Source organism: Numida meleagris, chromosome 11 (assembly GCF_002078875.1).
Source record: "Numida meleagris isolate 19003 breed g44 Domestic line chromosome 11, NumMel1.0, whole genome shotgun sequence".
NCBI classification, from domain to species: Eukaryota; Metazoa; Chordata; class Aves; order Galliformes; family Numididae; genus Numida; species Numida meleagris.
Window position 1 is genome coordinate 12,229,379 of NC_034419.1, and position 18,298 is coordinate 12,247,676.

The following is an 18,298-nucleotide window of genomic DNA, read 5'->3' on the forward strand; positions in this document are numbered from 1 at the left end:
CATTGCAAATGCTTTTCATATAAAAAGCTAATATTTTTAATCTTTTTTTCTTTTTTGAATTAAAAGCCTCTTTCATATTTGATGTATTAACTGTATTAGCATTTGTTCTCTACGGATATCAAATCTTGATTACAATTATTTGCATGTTAATGCTTATTAGTACATCCAACTGCATGTGAACAGTAAATAGAAAAAAGTGTAAAGTGCAAAACACTTCACATTGTATATTTCTAGAAAAGGATGGGAAGCTGTAATTGCCAGTGATTGCAGCCAAGCCTATAATAATTGGAGTGAAATCTAAGGTGAAAGTAATATGAAAACTGTAATTTAGTTTAACATAAGTTACAGGGCTAGATTAGTTTATTAAATTTGGCTAGAAAATAGAATAAATCTTGTTTCTTTACATTTCCTGAGGTACAGCATTCTTAGTAATGTAAGCGGTTAAATAATGTTGTCCCCATAGTCCTTAATTCCCTTGATCAAATTCACCTGATCTGTGAAGAACACAAACGTACCAATGCCTCAGGAGCTGGAGAGCCGTGGAGTGAACATGGCTCCAAAGAGAGCCAAGAGCTGTGCTGGTGGGCACAATCTGGGACCACATAAGCTTGGTTGCACTCTGGCCATACCTTCAGCTTCTCATCCTGTTGGTAGATCAGCACCAGTTCACCCCACAACTGCTTTTAAGCCAGTATCACTGTGGTGGCATTGAGGTTTTGGTGTTACTGTGATTTTTTTTTAAAGAGAACAGATTGTTTTGGATCAACCTAAACATCTAGCAAGTATGGAAGAATCATGCTTAGCTTGCTCTTTGGGGTCTTTGCCTATTCCTGTCCCTTTCTCTCAGTTTTTCTACTCAAGGACAATTATTCACCCCCGTCACAAATCACTGCAGGGTTCCTTCTCCTCCTTCAAGGCCAGGAGCTTCCCACCCTTCTGCACACTGCACTGAGCAATGAAATTATTGATTCTTTGGGACAAAACCTCAGATGAGAGGCTCTCTCTGGATCCCCCAGCATTCTGAGGAGCTGCCAGTGTTGGGGAACAGACCAGCTTGGGTCTGTTCCACAGTGATGCACCACCAGCTGCTTTTGATTGCTCTGCGTGGGAAGGGGTAATCTCTGCTTAGGATAACAAGGCCATCCCCTGCCAATTGATTGAACAAGGATTGCAACAAGACATTGAACAATCACTTGAATGGCCACCAGTGGGATCTGAATACTGATTCTAGGGCACTTGAAAATCTCTTAGCACAGTCCTAGTCAAATACAGCATTTCAGTCTGATGTAGGACTTCACCTCAATACAATCCTGACCCGAAGGCAGGAGTACGAGCTAAGCAAGGCACACTTACACCTACGTTGTGACAAGATAACCTCTTCTTTTTTTGTTAAAACTGAGTTTAATTGCAGTTTCATTCATGATAATGACCTACATAATTTTCAATAATTGGATACAATTTATCTTTTCTTAATGAAAAAAGGAAATTAGCAAAAAGACAGGATACTGGAAAATGCTTCATCTGAAACCTCTTCATTAATTATCAGGATGTCTAAACACCATTTTGAGAACTGTACTTACAGAAAAAGAATCCAGCTTATATATGTTCTTTATTCTTCCGTAGTCTTTACTGTAATACTATGCTTAAAATATAGACCCTACTCCCAGGAGGTACCCATCTTATTTGGATACCGTTAGTCCCACTTCTGAAATGACTGATCACTCCATGTACACTTTTTAGAACAGGCAGCATGACCACCAGTATAAATGCAAAAGAATATTCTAAAATGATTAAATTAAGATACTTAGGGCTTACTGACATTCCTCTCAGTCACTTGATTCTTTCTAGTTTTTTTCAGTGGGCTTTGTATCAACTGCAGCTTTCAAAAATCCTTATTTTAAAAGTAATTAATTATTATAATTGCCATCATGTACCTTATCACTAGCTCTGATATCAGCATTCAACGATAAAACAAAACAAGCTGGACTTCGAATAGATTGGTATATCTGCTATAATCTTGCAGATGACAATGATTAATAAAACTCAGTATAAAACACTATATTTACCAAGTCTCATTTTACATTTGTTGACTTACTAAATTACTTTGACATATCTCCAGTTTATGTTCTATTACTGAAGAATAACTACACAACAGATGGCAGTGTGTTTGCATTACAGTTTTTTTCAGCAGGTCATTCTACAAGGTGGTTATAGAGACTGATATATATTATTAAGCAGTGGGATTTTTTTGGTAATATGAATCAGATAATCAGCATCAACAAATTAACTTCTATACTGGAAAGGAGATACTTATCATCGGAGACAATGCTTTTAACAGCAAAACTCTACTGTCAAGGACTAAGATTGGAGTAGAATCCATATACAAAATTAGAGACTTCTACATAGAATAATTTTCCAAAGAGAAACTTCAGACTTTTGAATCTCCCAAAACTATTAAAAGAATTGCTATTAAATCAAATTGGAATGAATTTGGTATATAATTAAATGCCTATAGCAGTACCTATTGCATTTTTCCACCACTAGCAATGGATAGTCCATAACTATCTCATGTCAACTAAAAGCAATACCTTGCAGAAGCTGCAAATAATGAAAATTATTGCAAAGGAAAGCTATGCTCCTTTGAGAGACATGCTAGCTATTTCTTCCTTTCTTTTTTTCTAAAAAAAAAAAAAAAGCAAAAACAAAGAAAAAAATCCAAAACAAACCTCAGAATCCTTGATTCCTAGAACAGAGGTGAAGATATTTGAATGAAAAGTTACATTTCCACCCTGCTGCACTGCAGACTGAATCAAACTTTTCAATCTAATGGGAATTACTTTGGTTCTCTTACCTCTCCCAACACTCTGCAATGCTACACAATGTGTCAGTACTGATTAATAAATCAGAACAGTCTGAACCTGAGCTAAAACCAAATGGCCAGAGAGAGGAGGTAGAAAAAGGCAATCTGCAGCTCATGATGCCTGCCTTCCACTCCCAGTGCCACCCACACCCTAGACAAGACAGACAAGACATTTCAAATGTTTGCATTTCAGTAATAAGGACAATGATTGCTTTTCTGAGACCTACAAACATAAGGCATTATATCAAAGGACAGTACAATTGTTACTTGCAGTTGATACTGTAAGCAGTCCTTTCTATTTTGTCTGGTTGGTAAGAACTGATACACGACATTTCAATTGATTTTCAGACAAAGAGACAGCTAATATTAAAGACTCTGTCAATGTCTTGAAAAGAAATAATAATGAAAGAGTTAACAAAACACCATGATTGTGCATTCTTCCCAGGAACAATAGGAAGACAAGGTTCTGATTAAAAACAGCATTTTTTAAAAAGAGCATCTCTTTTGGCATGCCATTGGGGAGGGCAGAGAACAGCTGTTTTCGATGAAAAATTCTAGCTTGTCTCTGTGGGTGAGTATTTCTATTTGTGATGTATCCTACTTAGTGTCAGACCACTAATTTTTGGTAATGCGGGCTCTGTCTTTGAGGCAGAAAAAGGGTGAAGTGGCATAATAATTTGGAGGTTGAAAATTCACTGCTTGATGTCTCCCATAGTAAATTTGACCCTGGAATATTAAGGGGTGTTAAATAAATTGGACAAAGAGGTGTTTGGGGAGTAAAAGTGCCAGACACGCTGCCATGAATGAGCAATTAGATGTTCGCGAACCAGCTTATCACAAATTACATGCCTACAATATCTATTACTGTAATGACCTTGAGAGTTGACTCATATTCTCCCTTAACCTAATCAGCATGCTGAGTATAATCAATTACGTCTGCAATTAAAATTATAATTTGTCTAACAAACTCTTCTTTGCTTTCAGACATTTTTTAAGAAAGCTTGTTACATACTGGTAAAAGATAAATATTAATTTTCTGCTGGGTTCTCATTTTTTTCACTTACTCTGTGGCTAATATACTAACTCCCATTACCTCTCACCATTTAAATTTTTCTTAAAGTTTTCAGCAAAATTTAGTTAAGTTTCAGTCCTGAACATCATGGGATAATTACAACATTTAACAGCAATTTATCATTTCCCAATAGGGTTTGCAGTCTGTCTTTGCCTGCCTATTGAAATTTGTTTGCATGTTCCACTCAAGAATAACTGCAAATATTCTGCCTTTCACTTCTATACACACACACAAACTTGTCCTGGTCTACTGGAGTGACCAGAAAGTGTTCTGCCCAACAGAGCTGACATCTGCTTGCCAGCCTGGACCTGCTGAGGTCAAGCCAACCCAACATAAGCTAAACACAGCCCTAAGTATTAAGGAATAGGATGTTATTCATTGCAATCTGCTGCTAATTATAGCGTCAACCAGGCACACAACTAAAGAATAACTTTTTTCCCTATGTATTCACACATTCAACAAATGTTTCAAAATATTAATATGGAAATTCAACATATTAATCATCAGAAAATGAAAAGAACTGGAAGAGGCTTTTAAAAACGGCTGCACACATTTTGTGCAAGGAGTGTGTGAAGGAAACAGTTCTCAAGAAAGGAAAACCCCAGCAAACTTAATGCAAAACTATTTTAAAACCCTCAAAGTGATGAATTCCTGCACGAGTTGAGAGAACTTTCAGTGAAGCCACATCTCTCCTAAGTGGGCACTGCTCGGACACTGCTTGTGTAGGTAGGCTTGGTGCTTCCTACAACACGACTAGCAATCTGTCTCCCAGCTTCAATCAGCTGCCAGGCAAGCCCAGCAAATGCAAACAAAACACAGCCCCAGCCACTAATGAATGCGATGCCACTGCTCATTTTGCAAGCTGCTGTTAATTAGAGAGCCAAGCAGGAAGGCAGCGCCTGAGGCCCAGCTGCCATCCGAGTGTTACTACAGCACAGCGCTGCACTGAGGAATTGCACCCAAGGAATTTTCTCACCTGGGACAGCAGTGTTTTGGCACATGGCATTTTTCATGCAGAAGGGAATTAGGGAATAAGGGAAAGACTCATTTCCCTCTGCCACGATCTGCTCTTAGAACTCCCAATTACATGAAAGTATGTCAAACTGAAGAGCGTTATTTGCTTATTTTCCTACAACAGCACACCTTCCTCCCAGGACCATTGCATATTTATTATTCTTAATGCTTTCCATGAAATATCAATGGCTACCTCAGAAATGAGGTATGACGCAGCTGTGTTATTTATATGGAATAAATTAAATTTCTGACAGAAATGAGTTTCGTTTCCTCTAGAGTTTGGATCTTTGTCACACGCTACACCTGGATCGGGGCCTGGAGCGTGACGACTGCTGAGGGACACGGCAGGAAGTGCAGGAATGAGGGAGAAAAGCTACTTCAGCTGCAGCAATAGACACGAGTCACTCTTCCCAATCTGGTGCAGATCATTTATAAACTATCCTGTATTTTGCATTCTTTTTGTCAACAAAATCTAATCAAGGTGGTGTTTTTTTTTTCAACAACTCAATATTTACACTAAATAAGATTAAACAGCAAATTAAATCATAAATCCATGTAAGTAGGCCCTGCTTCTGCCCCTTTGCACCAAAAACAGCTTTGCTCACCTGAGCACCTCATTCAAGTCTAAGAGCTTCAAAACTAGTTAAGAATTTAATCATTTAATAACATACATGAAACAAATAATTGTGTGGGGGAAAATTTATTATTTAATTAGGCTCTGCTGGTAATCAATAGTAATCTATTAATTCATTAATTTGCAAAGCCTTTGCTTTTATGTATGTTCACAAATTCTGTTAAACAGATTTATTTATTTTTTTAATTTATGAACTTTCCACCTTCACTATGCAACAAGTACTCGAACTGTATATATTAAGTCGAGCAAATAACTGCGCAGCAGGAATGCATGTATGCCCTATAGAATTGACTGCAGGATAAGATTTAATACTGAAAACAAGGAAAAGAAATAAAACAACAGGGCCTATTCTCCCCAGGACGTATGCATAATTCTCATTAATGTTAATGAACGATTCTAAATGTATGTGCACTGAGGGGGAGTTTATTAGAACCTAATAAATTCTGGGATTTTCCTTTATTTTATTTTGTTTTTGTTTTACTTGATAGTTACTAAAGCAGTGAACTTTTTTAGGTGAAGCAGAAAATGCTTAAAAAATAAAAACACTGTATCAAAATTTGCTTCACATGTTGCTTTCTTAAAAAGCTGCTTTGCATACATATGACTAATAATTTTAGATTCAAATTATAAAGTACATGAAATGAATTGCTTACACAAATAGGATAAAAAATGTATGGAAATGGGAAAAGCTCCACTGATTTAGCCCACGTATTTTCACAAGTGAACTAAATCACTGGTATCACAGGATTATCTGGCCTTCAACACCAAGGTTATCCTGTTTATCTGGGACTTAGAGAATTGAATGCATGATACAGATTCACAGAATCACAGAATTGTAGAGGTTGGAAGGGACCTCTAGAGGTCACTGAGCCCACCCCTCCCTGCATAATTCTAAAACTCATCCGGAGTGGGTTCACCAAAAGGTCCCAATTGAAATAATGGTTTTGGTTGAGTTCGAAATTGACTTACAGATAAAAAGCATCTACTGAATACAGTCTGAACTGATCCATTCTTTAATCTGGGCAGAAAGTCTGCCCCCTAACAGAAATTCCTCTCCAGAAGACTTAAGACAGGCTAAGGAGGCTGGGTGGGAAAACACCATAGTCTTGATGGTCTAATTGCCTATTCTGCACCTTCTCAATAGAAAACAAATAGAGCTCATTTACAGATCAGTTAAATAATAATTAAAAAAAAAAAGGAGAGAAAGTGCTATGTTTGAGTATTAACTTTCTTCTGAATACTAAAAACTAGACTTGAAATCAGACAGAGAAATTCAACATTCATGAAATCAAGTAGGGAAATTCACCATTTCAGATTTTAACATCTCTAATAGCAAGATCAAGACAATAATTCACAAGAGCGCATTCCATCTGGTCTAGTTTATTTTCTTCCAGCTTCTCGCAGAAAGAATTTGGATCAGTGATGTCAGGCAAAGAACTTCATTTTATATTGTCTAAGGCATCAGTGGAGGAGGTAATTCATAAAAAGCATAAATGAAAATGAAAATGGTTTGATTCTTCAGAGGTAATAAGCGAGGAGATTACCAAAGGAGAAACCATTTTTCTCCTTCAAAAGACCTGAGCAATTTGGCAAATGCAAGATGTCTTTCCAATATTCAGCCTTTAGTACTAGGTAAAAAATATCCTTGTCCCTGGCTGCACAGCCTGGCTCTGCACTACTAGGTAGGATTTGTTTACAGGAGATGTGATGCACATACCTCACTTAGCCCTGGTACAGCATATGGGTATGGGCAGAAATGGATTTGTTTGGACTTTGGGTGCCATTCTCAGTTCAGAAGGGTGGTGGGACCCAATGGTAAAAGAAAAAGCTTCAGGATCAATTTTACTCATTTGGCTAATTATTACAAGATTAATTTTCCTCTCCAAAAGCAGTCTATCTTCAAAGTAGATAACTGTTAAAGCAGGGAATCTAAGCTTCTCTCCTCATTCCTTGTTTTCTCTTCAATTCTCTGCAGAAGGGAAAAGGGCATGGTGCACCTCAATTGCCTAAGAAAAAGCACTGTGGTGCAAACAGCAGAGCACTGCTTGACAGCTGTCACCAAAACAATAAACAACCTAGAAAATGGCAGCATGGAATTGCAGACCTCTGAGAAACACAGCTAGTCAAGGTACTGCCATGTGGAGTCTTCACATGAACAGCATAGGATAAGCTGCATGTTTTCACTCCCACCACTACGAGAAAGTGAAAGGAAAAGACAAAATACTGAGCATCAGACAAAGTGCCCTTACATCCATTCTTATTTAACCTCAGAAAATGTTATTCCAGCAATGTTTCCATCACCAGCCAGCTTGGGCTTTTTCTACCTCTAACCAAATGAGGAGAAGCCATTTGATAAAGCTCCCAAGACTGGTTTTTAAAGGTATGTTTCTTATTTTTTCAAACTCCAGCTGGGCTTTACAGAGCAAGCAGTGACCCTGTCTATAAGAGGTCTTGCCAGAGTGCACAGCAGCAGCATTCAGGAGGCATGAGGGGAATGAGGCTTGAGAGAAAGATTTTGCTTTCTTTTTGCTGAATGCTCTTGGCTTAACCAGCCTGGCTTGCAGTGAGCACGATACAAGAACCGCCAAAATGTCCAGAACACTTGACGTTATTTTTATTTAAACAGCAAAAATATTACATAACCTTCACCTTATCATCCAGTCAGGAGCTTACTGAGCAAGTTATATTCTATTATTTTAACCTCAATTTTCCATTTCTAAATCATTTCTAGCAGAGGCTTTTCTTTCTCTAAAATAAAGTCCTCCATGGGCTAACATGGTGCTGCCAGAACAGATGAAAATGCATGCGCTAGATCAGACGTACTTATATCTCAGATGTGCTTAGATTTTCAATAGGTTCCAGGTCAGTGTAGCCACCAACTCTTTGATGTGATAAAACCTTTCTAGGAATAGAGCTAGGAAAGATCTCAATTCCCTGGCTACCACATGCAAAAACATTATATGTGCTCTCCCTGTTTACTTGAAATTGTTAAGCAACAAACTCATTCAAGCTGTGCAGGCTCTGTGGGGGGCTGCAGAAAGTTTTAGGTAGACAGCTTGTTATTTTTTGGAAGAGAAGGAGACTTTAAGGGGAAATTGATCCAGCTTAATATTTTCTTCATTCTTGCACTGATAAGGCAGCCTGAGGTCTAATAAATTTCAGCCCTCTTCTAGCTGAAATTGGGTCATTAACACAAAAGAAGCAAAAATTCTCCCCTTCCCTGAGAGACTCAGAGGTCACACCATCCAGCCACACAACTGAGGCACCAAAGTTTAACAGAGATCAGTCTACTGAAGACACTTTGGGGTAAGAGCACCGAGTAAACTCAACCACAAGACAGGTTAAAAGTGGCTAAGTGCCTGCTTATAGAAGGCATGCACCGGAAAGAAGAAAAGCTTTCTATTTCACTTAGCATCCCTTCTGGATCTGTGGTCAGCACAGGAACATTTTTATGGAGGACTTTAGGAGAATGTAACAGCAGTCCCTGTTAGGTTAGAATGCAAACACAAAGGAAGTTGGAGCCATGAGAAGCTGTGGGTGCCCCATCCCTGGAGGTGCTCAAGGCCAGGCTGGATGGGGCCCTGTGCAGACTGAGCTGGTGCGTGATTCTGTGTGCAAAATCACGAGGTCAGAGCACTGGGACACAGTACTGTGTTATAAATCATTTTATTAATTTTTAGAAGGAGTTATTCAGGAACCTAATAAACTGAAATAAACCTTGCAATGCTTTCTTCATAAACAACTTTCACCTAATACAACACATTGAACAGTATCAAGTTATATGTCTGCATTAAATGGGAATGCTTTCCCAGGTAAGTTGTTGCACATTTGTTGGAGAGCTACATTCTTGCGGAAAGCAGTATTTTATAACCAAAAAATATGAAAAGGAAACAAGAAAGCAGCAAGCTTTCCCCCCTGTAAAACGAAGAGGTTTAAAAGATAGGAGCTTAATACTGAGAAGTGTTGCAGAGGAGATGGAGCCTGGGAAGAAATTCATACACGAACCACACAAAAATTAATCAGACATCCTTGACTATGCTATTAATGATTTTAGACCTCTTGCATTGTCTGGGATTTCAAGAGGTTTTGAATTTGCAGCACAATAGGGTATTTGTAGGACCTGTACTCACGAGTGGCAGTTGATTGATTGTACCTATGCTGGGACAGAGAATAATTTAAATGCAAAACATATTGCTGTAACATGAGAACAAAGAAGTGAAAGACACTTCCTAATTAAAACATAGGATTTTTGATCCTAATCTCAGTCATTGTGGGGCAAATGAAAAGCAGCATCTATCACAATTCATGAACTTCTTGTGTTTGTTTTTCTTTTTTCTTTTTTCTTTTTTTCTTTTTTGGCAGAAAATGCCAATTCAGTAAAACAGAAAGCACTTACAAAAGAGATTTTGTTTCCATGAAGAAAATACTTTGATGTTTTCAAAATACCCTCTTAAAACACTTGCAGAGGAAAACTTTCCCACCTTTCAGCTAGAAATACTTTCTCATTTTGAATTGTAACTCTGTTTATAGGGAAAAAAAAATGGAAGCGCTTTCAACCTCCCAAATAAACCCTTAAGAATGATTTGTTCAAGATTCTTCTGACACAAAAATTGTAAATATCTGAACACACTCCAGGAAAAAAGAAGCAAAACAAAAACAATGTATATTTAAAGCACCTTTGTTAAAGCAGGCACAGGCTCTCCTGGAGATGAACGTGGAAGGGCAGAGCGCAGGGAGCCCTGGCAGGATTTAACCTTTCCCTGCAGGAACCCACCAGGTTGCTGTGGGAGGCACGAGGCAGTGTCCCAGCACAAACAGGGACGCGCTCCCTGCAGCTTAGCTCTCACTCGTTGTCCTTTGGGAAAACAAAGGAGCCAGCAGGCAGCATTCTGCAGGTCTGCAGCGAAAGGCAGTCATGCCCAGCAAGGGATGAGCAAGATGCTGGCAGCAGCCAACTGAGCTGCATGACTTTTAATATCTAAGAGTACATTAAGGCAAATTAAACAAGCCTTTGAGCCCACTTACTTGCTTATTATAGTTTAATTTAGACAGTGTCAATAACTCTGACTAGCTCTGGGGGTATTTTTGGAATTAAACTACCTAAAGAGAATATTCATCTATGAAATCCATATGGTTAGAAAGAAGGGAAGAATCGCTACCATGGAATAGTAGAATCTTATTTTGTTACCATTCTTCAATTTAGATCTTTTGAAAATTCTCTTACTTTCCTCATTTATAGTCTTACTTTTAAAATCCTATGCAGTTTGGGTTTTTTTTCCTCTTTGTTTACTTCATAGTCTAGTCCATGCAGATATTCTGTTTGTCTACAGATAGAGAATAGTACTACTTCACAAGTCATGTCGTGACACTCACTACTGGAAATTCAAAACCATCCAGATTCTGAGTAGTGAATTTAGCATTAATTCCCTGCGAAAGAGAATTTTTCCACAATGTCTGCCCCCATGCCTTCAGGGAACCTCACAACCTCATATTTCTAGCTCAGACTTCATTATCCAGGCCTTGATTTCCATTTATCAGTGCCTTGGAGCCTCTGATATTCTCAGCCAGAACGGTGTCATGTCCATCAATCACTGGGCTGTTTCCAAATTCCCAGTTTTCTTTCATCTCTTTCAGCTTTCAAAAAACCTCTGCAACTCCACATGGGTGTTACTGTGCTCTCTGTACCTGCTGTAGTTTCCTCAGAAATAAATAGGAGGCATTACTTTCAGAGCAACCTATGTATGTACTAAGGGCAGGTCTAAAGATGCATCTGGAACCAGTTCTCTTTTGGGCTGCGAGCACAGAAAACAAAAAGCAATATGATGTATGTAGTGAACACGAGTGAGGTCCTGACAGAAAAAAAAATAAAATAAAAAAGGAAATTGGGACCTTAGGGCTGTATCTGTTAACTGTGTCACGGAAAACACAGGCCTGGCTAAGGGACTGAAAGGAACATTAGAAAAACACAAGGCTGATTTTGAAACGACTTTTAAAGGAAAGAGTAAGAATTATTATTTAGAGTGAGTAGGAAGCAAAAGCTAACAAAGGGCTTTACGTGGTGGTTGGCATAAGTCAAACAATCCAGATGCCCCAGCTGCTTTCCAGCTGCTGTAAGGGCCACTACAATCCTAGCTTTGCAAATATTCAGCATTAACATCCCACAAACTCCACTCCAACCTAAATATAGTACAATAATAGAAAGAAAATGTTGAGCTGAAAACAGACATATTAGCCTTAAAACTACAGAATTTGCTGCAACATTACACATGCTCCAACCAAATATTAGCGCGGTTCTCAAAGCACTTTCAAGAGAGTGTTGTACTGCATCAAATCATTTCTGGGCAACCCACAAGCGTTCACAAAAACCATGGTTCTTAAGAGTAAAGCAAACAAGACCATTTGCTCATGTTTCAGTACAAATCGTTTTTCTAAAACCTGTTTCTTCCGTGTCTTTTCTACTTGAAATTTTAAATTCATTTAGAGGTAAGACATCTTCGCATTTCTCAAATGCCAGAATTTTTTCTCTGTTGTTTTAAGAGAGAAAAGATACTCCATTGAACAGAGACTCACATCTGCCAGCCTGCAGGGAAAGCAGGCTGAGGCATCAGGAGTACTGCAGTTGGTGAATTTAATCCTTCTGATGCAATCAGGCTGCAATGTGATCTGATTACATTTAACGACTCAGACCTGAAGTCCAGCACTCCATGTCTAGGGACAAGTAGACAAATAGTACAGAAGAGCTCCCGTGGGCTTAAATAAACCCTGTGCTCCACAGTTCTGGTGAAGATTTCTAAGGAATGAATGCCAGGTGGATTGATTTAACACAGCATTAAAAAACATCTGGGAAAGGAAAACATGTACATCAAAAAACAATGGTTAGGCAATCTTCTCAGTGTAAAATAATTAGTGGAGTGTGCGACATACAAAATTTCCGCACATATTCCTACACTGCCACCATCAGCCTCAATTTCTCATTTCTTTAGGTGAAACTGTAATTGGCAAACAGGCCATGGATAATAGTGGAGGTGCTGAGCTGACAGAGACTTCGACACAGCTGCAAAATAGAGTATGTGTTCATACGTGTTAGCACAATGGATACTTGCTGTGCAATATTATCTTGTCTCTACAGATGAATTAGTTGCATCATGCTCCTGCCAGCTTGATTTGTTTAGCCTTTACAGAGCACAGAGCGCACGGAATTTCTTGTGATTGAATCTCACATAAACGGTAAACCTGAGAGTTTATTCTGCGCTACACTATACATCCACCAAGGCAGCTAGAGCATTTGCTGACTTGATGTTGGAAAGAAGGCTATAAAATATACCGGGGAAAATCTTGAAACGTCACTCACTTGACATAGCAATAAGAGCTCTGCATTAAGATGCAGAGCTGATTTCCCTGATCCATGAAATTGCCTGGATATTTAAGGCATTCTCAAACAGAACCAGTGTGAAACTCATCCTCCATTCCTGGCAGAAGGACACTGTAGGTTTTGCATTCACTAAGAAAAACAGGGTTCAAAATTGCAGATATAAATAGTCTTTAAGATAGGACCTAAATACAATTTCCTCCTTTTCTCAAGCCAGAATAAATAAGAATTCAAAATGCATTTAATGCTAGAAGATGGTTATGCTTGCTGACCCATTGCTTAGAGATACTCAGGTTCTCTGTTGTGAGTTAGTACAAGAACCTCTTACAATAAAGCACCAAGTTTGCAAGTCTGTGAGCACCTTCAGAAAGGGACATTTGTCCCTGTCATAAAAAGGTGACGGGGCTAGACTGTGCACAGTCTGTGGGCAGCTGTGGAAAAGATTATGAAGCAATAGTTTGTATTTCTTTATGGTCTGAGACCTGGAATGTGATTACATAACAAATGTATTCTTTCCAATTGCAAAAGCCTGAGAAAAGAGCCATCTACACTTCCAAAGTAATGGTGAGCTGAGGATCAGCTACAGGGTTTATTCCAAAGACAAACACACAGATCTCATTAATGGGAGAATTTGGAAGGACTATGAGCTTTCCTGAAATGCCATTCTGCAGGCTCTGATATCTCAGATTCAAAGGCAGGTGGTATCCACAAAGAATTGCAAGAGCAAAGTGCAAGAATTGCAGAGCTACCTGCTAGAAGATGAACAGGTTCCAATTAGATAGCTAGTAAGGTTTTGGTACCAGTGCCACTGAAGTATCCGACATTGCAGCGTGTCTGTCTGAAAGCTGCACACACCAGCAGGTTTCACACCATCACAGTGAAGATGTAACGCTGGCAAACAATACTTTATTGTTGATTCTACCCAACAGTCACAATGAAGGGTAATCTCCTTTAAACCTGGTGCATATACACATAATTTCAGGCATCTCTATAGCAAAGAAAGACCTGAGACGTACTCAGATGTCCAACACTTTTCTTGGACGTGGATCACCATTCCTCCTTGCTGAAAAATAATTTCTGAATCTTTTTTCAGATAGAATTTCTCAGTCAGCTTTTGTTTTCTGCCAAGCTGATAGCTCTTTCCATTTTGTAGTGAAGTTTTGCTATGAGCAGTTTAACAGCCAGTACTCTTCCCATTTCCTGTAATTCTGTTCCTACGGAGCACATGCAGCAGCCCGCATTTATACAGGTAGATGGAATTATGCAAAACACAAATAGAAAAGACTCTTGAAGCCATCTGGTATGTGCCTCCATTCAAAGCTAGATCAGCTACACCTAATTAGCTCCTGACACATGCTTGCCTACCCTGTTGAAACACAGCTCCACAAACTCCCTTGGATACTTATTCTGATGCTTTGCTATTCTTACTATTAGAATGTTTTTCTAATATTAAGTCTGTTCCAGAAATTTTAATTACAAGTTCCCTTAGAGGAAAACTGCATTACAGTGAAGAAAACAAACACATTCATAAACACGACACATTGAATTCAAAGTCCATAAATTACTCGTAGATCGTACAGGTGTTTTTTCAAACTTCTCGATTCAAAGGAATTTAAGCAGAACCAACTATTTATGTACCCTCCCTATTTGTTCACTTTAAAGAAGATCTTGATCACAGTAATTTCTTCCCCAGTTCCAGCTTTGAAAGCTCTGAGTTCTCTGAAGAAAATAGTTGTTGGCATTTTCAGACGATAAACATCCTAAAGTGATGATGATAAATTACAGTGTTGCCCAATGATGCAGAAAAGTAGAGAAACGCAAACTGTTAACCCCTGGTTTAGGAATACACAGACTTTATTATGGAGTCTAGTGGTTTGCAGCTGTAAGAGTGGGTCATTTTCATCTCGCTGCTTATTAGAAGTGCAAGACAGAAGTGCTAAGGGTGGGCACCGTTTGCAGGGTACTGGATAGATTAACGCTCTTTGTCTCCAGTACGAATACAGAATTATACAGAATTTCCTCCCTTCTTCAGGCCTACAGAAGCATCTGTTATTGTCCACAGTCACACAAGATGGGGATTTTTGCATCTAGTTTTGTCCATTCAGCAAATTCTCTCACATTTTAATATAATAATCCCCATAAACTCTTTTTTATTCAGGAAAAAAATACGTGTCCAAGATAGTAAAAGAAATCCTATGATCCATTTGCTAAGACATGTTGGTGTTTAATAATGAAACTTATTCAGGGAAGTATTTAAACGGTGACACTTTCACCCATCAAAAAGCATTCCCAGTGAAGCCCACCCAATATACTCTAAGCCATGACCTGAAGAATCTATTTTATTGCAGTACTGCAGTAAATTGTATTACACTCCTTTATCACTGCTCAGCTTTCCAAAGCTTGGGGATTTTCTAATTTCTTTTTTCTCTCCCTATCACCTCCTTGCTAAATATTCAAAGCAGACAACAAAAAGGCACAGGAAAAATAAGGTCAACACAGCAAATTGGAAAGAAGTAAAATGTTTCTATATGCTATCATTTGGTTGTTAGAGTTATCTTAATCAACCCAAACAGCTTCTTTGAGCCATCTAATCTGATTTTACAAAGTACTAAACCATAGCCATATTTGACTTTCCTTTGATTCCAAATGTAAAAAATAGCCTTTATCTAATGTTTAGGCATACAATCTAACTACACATGCATTTGCATTACGAGGCAGTGAAACATGGCTGGAGAGCCATCTTGGATGTTATCTATGTTATTACTCAAGTAGAGAGTATAATCATAAATCCTTTTCCCCTCCACCCCCCGCCTTTTTTTCAGAAGTACACTTAAAATCTGTTTTTAAGCTTCACTGGCTCCATTACATTTGAACTTCTGTAACCAGAATGTGATAGGAATATTTAGAGAGAGAGCACAGACAAAAGGTATATTTTCATAATGTGGTTCAGTTTAACTGTTCCTATAATTAGCTACAACTCATTAGGCAATAAAAAGACAAACAAAGAGATTATGAATACAAGGGCAATATTTTCCTCTATAAAACAAACAAAAAACTTAAAAAGATGCCTCTTTCTATGGCTTTCCTTGCATAAATACACCCAGCAGTTTGGAGAAGATATTTTCATCACTGAAAACTTTACTCTAGAAGAAAAACCTGTAAACATCTTCCTGTGCAATTTCAATAAAAGGCATTTACAGCTATTGCACACTTGGGATCTTCTGATCTCAAGGATAACATAATGGTACAGCAATGGTCTGCAGATGACTAGCTTTGATTTTTTATTAGTTCTTATAATTGTCTGTTAATTTGTATTCTGCATAATAAGCACTCACCTTCACCGTTTGTCCAGCCTCAGGGCCATCCTGTAAGCAAAGAGAGAAGTCACAGGTTAGAGGAACTGACAAGGATCACACATAGAGATTCAGAAATATCACTCATTAATCATTTACATCCAATTTCACTGTATGGTAATTTAGCATATTCTTCAGGAGACCCTTCAACCCAAAGTTTCCAGACTAGTGCCTTTCCACATCAGGCCATGGCAAAGTGAGAAGCTGTATATCTTAGACCACAAAAACCACAGTTGTTAATTATCATGCTTTCAGATTATATTTTTGAATAGCTAGCAATAGGTTTCTGATCCTTGTGAATATAAAATCAGACGTGTAAGTGAGAATTTAATCAAAGCATGCTTTCTTAAAGTCTTATTCTAATAAAATGGGCTTAGTCTCCTGATATGTTTTAAATAGAGCTCTTTTTTTGGCATACAAACCCAGCACAAATCTGAAAGTTCTGAACTGATAACATTTACATGGCCACTTCTCTCTACCTGCATATGAACAGGTGCAAGCAGGAGAGCAGGATTTCCCTTTTTCCACCCCAAGCAGTGGGTTAATTTCCCTAGAAGATCAATACCCTAACATTACCTTGCTTCCCCTCTGCCCACTCCCTTTAATTGTTATTTTGCTTTTATTGCCCCCTTAAGTTTGAATGTCCTTGCTGTCATTGGCCTAGGGAAGAAGGTTGGAAGCCTGCTAAAACAAACCACTAAGCCTTTTTGTAGCTCATCAGTTCACAAACCTGAATTGCGATGGTGAGTGAGGTGGCACAGAAGTGTTTCTCCACTGCGTTGCCAACCCTTTGCGCCGTGCAAAATAAATCAGCCACCTCCTCGGGACACAGGTCACGGAAACGCTCCACTGGCCGCAGAGGGCAAACGAGAACATCTGAAGGTGGGATTGTCAAGGCACAGACACAAATCTGAGTGGCCTGGAAGGACAAGCGTCTCACCCCCTGTTCGTAACTCGTTTCTGATCACCTCTGAATTACCCGAACTCCTCCTGCTCTGAGGGTTACAGCAATTAAAACATGAGGATAAATACATTTGATCATACGATGCTTGGTTCGGAAGTTTTCTCTAGCCTCTCAGATGACTAAAATAAGGTTCATATGCTACTATCAACATAGCTAAAGGAAAGCAAGATTTTCACAAACTCAAACTCACAGTTTTGAGCTACACAAAGAATTGTTGGAATACAGCATCTTTGTATGTAAGAGACATCCCTTTTTGTGTTTAAAAATGGGTGAAAGCCAAAGGATTTTAAGCTGGCTTTGTATATGTGATCTGAGACAGCAGTTTTACAGTGCTTTTCCACACATGTAATATGCATATTTAAAGATCTTGATCTAACATCTCTAATTTTACGTATCTAAATGTGAAAAAATGACACTATGCTGGTAATAGCAAAGAATCTTTAGGAAAAATTTCTTCTCCAAAAGAGTGGTGATGCACTGGCACAGGCTGCCCGGGGAGTGGTGGAGTCACCATCCCCAGAGGCGTTCAAGAACCATGGAGATGGGTGAGTGGGGCTTGAGGGTCCTCATGGTCTTTTCCAACCTTAGTGATTCCGTGATTCTACAAACGCTCACCTGTCATAAATACTATGTGATGTTAGAAAAACAGCAAGATATTTCTGACTTTTCCCTGTTAAGTGCTATGTTCACAACACTGCAAATACTTAGATTTCATCCTACCTCGGTAACAGCGCTTCATGAGCCAGTGAAATGAAGCTATAAAGTAAACAATGGAAAGTACACAGACGCTATTCACAGTCACCTGCCCTGCTGTGTTCACAAAAATTAATAATTGCTATAGTTCCTCACTTGAAAGTCAGTTTTGTAACATTATTAATAGTGTCCAGAATTCTTCTCAGAGCTTCAGTTGTGTAAATCTGACAAGAAAGCACTTGGGACTTGCTTCTAATTTCTGCTCCCTGCAGACAGGAATTTTTTTCTGATTTAGTTTGTGTTTGCATTGCATTCTTACAATCACCTTTAACACCAGCT

The 18,298-nt window shown here is 38.6% G+C and overlaps 1 protein-coding gene across 12 annotated transcripts in view; it reads right to left on the minus strand.

The window, feature by feature from the left end:
- Nucleotides 1-18,298, minus strand: part of FHIT (fragile histidine triad) — a 542,632-nt gene that overhangs the window by 137,386 nt on the left and 386,948 nt on the right. For 10 of the 12 annotated variants that reach the window (XR_002442349.1, XR_002442348.1, XR_002442347.1 and 7 more), the window contains 2 exons: nucleotides 17,033-17,178; nucleotides 16,285-16,314 (listed from right to left, as the gene is read on the minus strand). Coding sequence is in view for 1 of the 12 variants with exons in the window: in XM_021409041.1 (XP_021264716.1) it covers nucleotides 16,285-16,314; nucleotides 17,033-17,178 (176 nt within the window). In the remaining 11 variants the exon portion in view is untranslated. Of the gene's footprint in view, nucleotides 1-16,284; nucleotides 16,315-17,032; nucleotides 17,222-18,298 lie in introns of all 12 variants that reach the window. The other 2 variants (XR_002442351.1, XR_002442357.1) reach the window with 2 other exon arrangements.